General features: G+C 53.4%; 1 protein-coding gene across 1 annotated transcript; it reads left to right on the top strand.

The window, feature by feature from the left end:
* The first annotated feature begins 1216 nt into the window (after window positions 1–1216).
* LOC102774087 (cyclin-dependent kinase 11B) lies at window positions 1217–3787 on the top strand. The gene has a single exon (XM_006760647.2). The coding sequence runs from the start codon at window positions 1270–1272 to the stop codon at window positions 3565–3567; it is 2298 nt and encodes a 765-aa protein (XP_006760710.1). The 5' UTR covers window positions 1217–1269; the 3' UTR covers window positions 3568–3787.
* Window positions 3788–4684: the final 897 nt, after the last annotated feature.

Raw genomic sequence — 4684 nt, 5'->3', positions numbered from 1 at the left:
ATTGTGTTATAATAAAAATATATATTTGGTCTTTGCTCCTGGTTCCTGACACAGTGCTCCCAAAAGCCTTGTAATTTTCTTTTTTAGAAAGGTATATTTGTATTGATTTCAGAGAGGAAAGGAGGGGGAGAGAGAAGTAGAAACATCAATGATGAGAGAGAATCATTGATCGGCTGCCTCCTGCACGGCCCCCACTGTGGATCAAGCTACAACCCAGGTACATGCCTTTGACAGGAATCGAACCCGGGACTCTTCACCCCATGGGTCGACCCGTTATCCTCTGAGCCAAACTGGCTGGGGTGGTTCTTGTCTTTTTAAAAAATATATATATATATATTTACTGATTTCAGAGAGGAAGGAAAAGGGGGAGTGAAATATGAACGATGAGAGAGAAGAATCATTGATCAGCTGCCTCCTGAAGGCCCCACACTGGGGATCTGCCGGAAGCCGGTCCATCCTTGCTGCTTGACACAGGAAAGAAACATCTGCACAGCATATGTTTCAAGGGACCTGGCATATATAGCATACTGTTCTTAATATGTTTGCTCCCCTTAGCGCTATGTGTTTTCTGGCTAGGCTGCTGATTAACTGAACGCTGTCCTTCCTTCTTCGCTGAGTCCCTCCATGCCTTTGGGGACCCCTGGGCCTGCTGGGGCTGGACCCCAACAGGGATCAAGCCCATAACCCTGGGTATGTGCCCTTGACTGGGATGGAACCTGGGACCTTTCAGTCCACAGGCTGCTGCTCTATCCACTGAGTCAAACCAGCTAGGGCCTGCCCCATTTTTAAATTGATTTTAGAGGAAGGGAGAGAAACACGTGGGAGTGAGCCACTGGCTGCCTCCTGCATGCCCCCAACCAACCTGAATCCAACCCGGGATCACCACTCGGCCCCCCGCCCAACCCCACGACCAACCCCGGGGCAGAACACCTTGCTCTAACCTCTGACCACGTGGCTGGGCGGCCTTGCTCTGTGCAAGAAGCAGCGGCTCCGGTCGGCACTGCAGGGGAAGAGCCACCAGGACGGCGCCAGCGATCAGTGCCCCGGCCCAGATGGTGACCAGGCCGTGAGGGACGACGACTGGCTCCACTGCTTGTGTCACCAAACTGCCAAAGCCGGAAGTGACACACAGGGCCCTATTCTCCAGCGGGAACCTGCGGCTTCGGCCCTCCCTGATGTCATCATCTTGTGCGGACGCAGGATAAAACGAGGCGCAGTTTCTCTTCAGGCTCCGCACCAGCTGCCTCGGCGCAGCGTGTCTTCACTCCAATGGGTGATGCAAAGGACTCTTGGAAAGTGAAGACCTTACATGAGATTCTCCAGGAAAAGAAGCGACCAAAGGAGCAAGAGGAGAAGGCAGAGATAAAGCGCTTAAAAAATTCTGATGACTGGGACTCCAGGCGAGATTCCCTGGAGGAGGGGGAGCTGAGGGACCACCGCATGGAGATCACCATCAGGAACTCGCCCCACGGGAGGGAGGACTCCATGGAGGACAGACAAGAGGACGATGATTCTTTGCCTATCAAACCACCTCCGCAAATGTCACGGAAAGAAAAAGCTCATCACAGGGAAGATGAAAAGAGAAAAGAGAAACGTAGGCATCGTAGTCATTCAGCAGAAGGGGGCAAGCACGCCAGAGTGAAAGAGAAGGAGAGGGAGCACCAGCGCCGGAAGCGGAAGCGGCACCGAGAGGAGCAGGACCAAGCTCGCCGGGAGTGGGAGAGGCGGAAGCGGCGGGAGATGGCGAGAGAGCATTCCCGGAGAGAGAGGGGCCGCCTGGAGCAGCTGGAAAGGGAGCGGGAGCGCAAACTGCGGGAGCAGCAGCAGGAGCAGCGGGAGCAGAAGGAGCGGCGTGCAGAGGAGCAGCGCAAAGAGCGGGAGGCCCGGAGGGAAGTCTCTGCGCGTCACCGAGCAGTGCGAGAGGACCAGGGCGATCACGTGAAGGCCAGCCACCGGAGCCGCAGCCCGTCCCGGCCTCCGCGGGAGAGGTCTGAGCTGGGAGACGGCCGGAAGCCAGTGAAAGAGAAGGTGGAAGAGAGAGACCCGTTGTCTGTCCTTCAAGACATCAGCGACAATGAGCGGAAAACCAGCTCGGCCGAGACCTCCTCAGCGGAATCAGGGTCGGGTTCTAAGGAGGAGGAAGAGGAGATAGAGGAGGTGGAGGAAGGGAGCAGCAGTGAAGAATCCGAGGAGGAAGAGGAGACTGGGACCAACTCTGAGGGGGCCTCTGGACCGTCGGCAGAGGAGGTGAGTGAGGAAGAAATGAGTGAAGACGAAGAGCGAGAGGCTGAGAACCACATCCTCGTTCTTGACCGAGATTCCGGGGACAGTGAAGAAGGGGAGGAAGAGGTGGGCAAGGGCACCCCCCACAGCACCGCCCTGATTGAAGGCAAGTTAGTGCCCGACTCCCCAGCCCTGTCGCCCATGGAGCCCAAGCAAGAGCTGCCCAAGTACCTGCCTGCCCTGCAGGGCTGTCGCAGTGTGGAGGAGTTCCAGTGCCTGAACAGGATTGAGGAGGGCACCTACGGGGTGGTGTACAGAGCCAAGGACAAGAAGACAAATGAGATTGTGGCTCTGAAGCGGCTGAAAATGGAGAAGGAGAAGGAAGGCTTTCCGATCACGTCGCTGAGGGAGATCAGCACCATTCTCAAGGCGCAGCACCCCAACATCGTGACGGTCAGGGAGATCGTCGTGGGCAGCAACATGGACAAGATTTACATTGTGATGAACTACGTGGAGCATGACCTCAAGAGCCTGATGGAGACCATGAAGCAGCCTTTCCTGCCAGGGGAGGTGAAGACACTGATGATCCAGCTGCTGTGCGGAGTGAAGCACCTGCACGACAACTGGATCCTGCACCGAGACCTCAAGACCTCCAACCTGCTGCTGAGCCACGCCGGCATCCTCAAGGTGGGCGACTTTGGGCTGGCCCGGGAGTACGGGTCCCCTCTGAAGGCCTACACCCCTGTCGTCGTGACCTTGTGGTACCGCGCCCCAGAGCTGCTGCTGGGGGCCACGGAGTACTCCACGGCCGTGGACATGTGGTCTGTGGGCTGCATCTTCGGGGAGCTGCTGACGCAGAAGCCACTGTTCCCCGGGAAGTCGGAGATTGATCAGATCAACAAAGTGTTTAAGGTCCTGGGGACACCCAGTGAGAAGATCTGGCCCGGCTACAACCAGCTGCCCACAGTGAAGAAGATGACTTTCACCGAGTACCCCTACAACAGCCTGCACAAGCACTTCGGGGCGCTGCTCTCCAACCAGGGCTTCGACCTCATGAACAAGTTCCTGACCTACTTTCCTGGACGGAGGGTCAGCGCAGAGGACAGTCTCAAGCACGAGTATTTTCGAGAGACCCCCCTCCCCATCGACCCCTCGATGTTCCCCACGTGGCCCGCCAAGAGCAAACAGCAACGGGTGAAACGTGGCACCAGCCCGAGACCTCCTGAGGGAGGCCTCGGCTGCAGCCAGCTGAGAGACAATGACCTGAAGGAGAGGGGCTTCCACCTCACCACCACCAACCAGGGGGCCTCAGCCACAGGCCCTGGCTTCAGCCTGAAGTTCTGAGGTTCAGAGTGGACCCCAGAAACAGCGGGACCAGGGGCAGGAGCTGAGGCAGCCTGTGGGTCAGACCCGGTCCTGCCCAGATAATAGGCTGCTGCAGCCCAGGCTGTGGTGACGTGGTCTCGAGTGGAACTGCTGGCCTCGTTTTCCACATTTTGTTTCTATTTTGTTTGGGCTTGTAAATTTGTAGAATTAAACCTTATTTCCTTGTGGAAAAAAAAAATAAATCCAGAACAAGAGATTAAAAAAATAATAAAAAAAATAAAATTTAAAGGTATGAGAACAAGCGTACAGGTAATATTTTATGAAAGGAATGCATTTACTAAAAATCGGAATACACAACGTGATATATGCACTTCAGTGTGATAGGCTGATAGGCCAAGAAAAAGAGTTCTTTGTTCTAAGTACAGCAGAGTTCACCAGGGAGGGTCACCTGCCAATTTTCCGTGAAATAAAAACAGATAGAAAAATCACCAGGGAGAACACCAGGATAGTGTTCTCAGGATGGGAAGGAGCATGGCCTTATTTTAGTGCAAAAGAAAAACAGGCAACTGGAAAGACTGGAAAAGAAGCAATGCTACCAGATGTATAAAACAAGAAAGTAAAACCTCATTAAAGAAAATTTTTTAAGTGCTGGAGAATAAAGTATGATATTTTTGAGAGTTGACATAATACCACTTAAAAGTCCATTCACTTTCAAGAGAGTGAAAGAACTAAGAGGCTGGCTTCAGGGTCAACAGTAGCCTTCTGGGTCAGCTGCAGGCAGTGAGGTTCTGGTGTTGCTGAGGTTGAAGAAACCCTTAGTGTCATAGACCCAGAGAATTTTTTCAATGAATTGAACTCATGATGTTGCTATTTTATTTTTTTAATCACATTTTCAATGATTTCAGAGAGGAAGGGAGAGGGAGCGATACATAGAAACGTCAATGATGAGAGAGAATCATTCATCGGCTGGCTGCCTCCTGCATGATTGAGCGGGCAACCCAGGCATGTGCCCAGACCAGGAATCGAACTGTGACCTCCAGGTTCATAAGTCGATGTTCAACCACTGAGCCAGGCCGGCTGGGCCTGATATTGCTATTTTAAAATACTAGTAGTAAGTGTAAGTTTCTATCACTGC

Source organism: Myotis davidii, unplaced genomic scaffold (assembly GCF_000327345.1).
Source record: "Myotis davidii unplaced genomic scaffold, ASM32734v1 scaffold370, whole genome shotgun sequence".
Lineage (NCBI taxonomy): Eukaryota > Metazoa > Chordata > Mammalia > Chiroptera > Vespertilionidae > Myotis > Myotis davidii.
Note: the sequence above shows the minus strand (reverse complement) of the source record. Positions and strands in the feature narration are given on the sequence as shown.

Bases quoted from the DNA above. Each gene is read 5' to 3' on its own strand.
- LOC102774087 (XM_006760647.2), top strand. From the start codon at position 1,270: ATGGGTGATGCAAAGGACTCTTGGAAAGTGAAGACCTTACATGAGATT.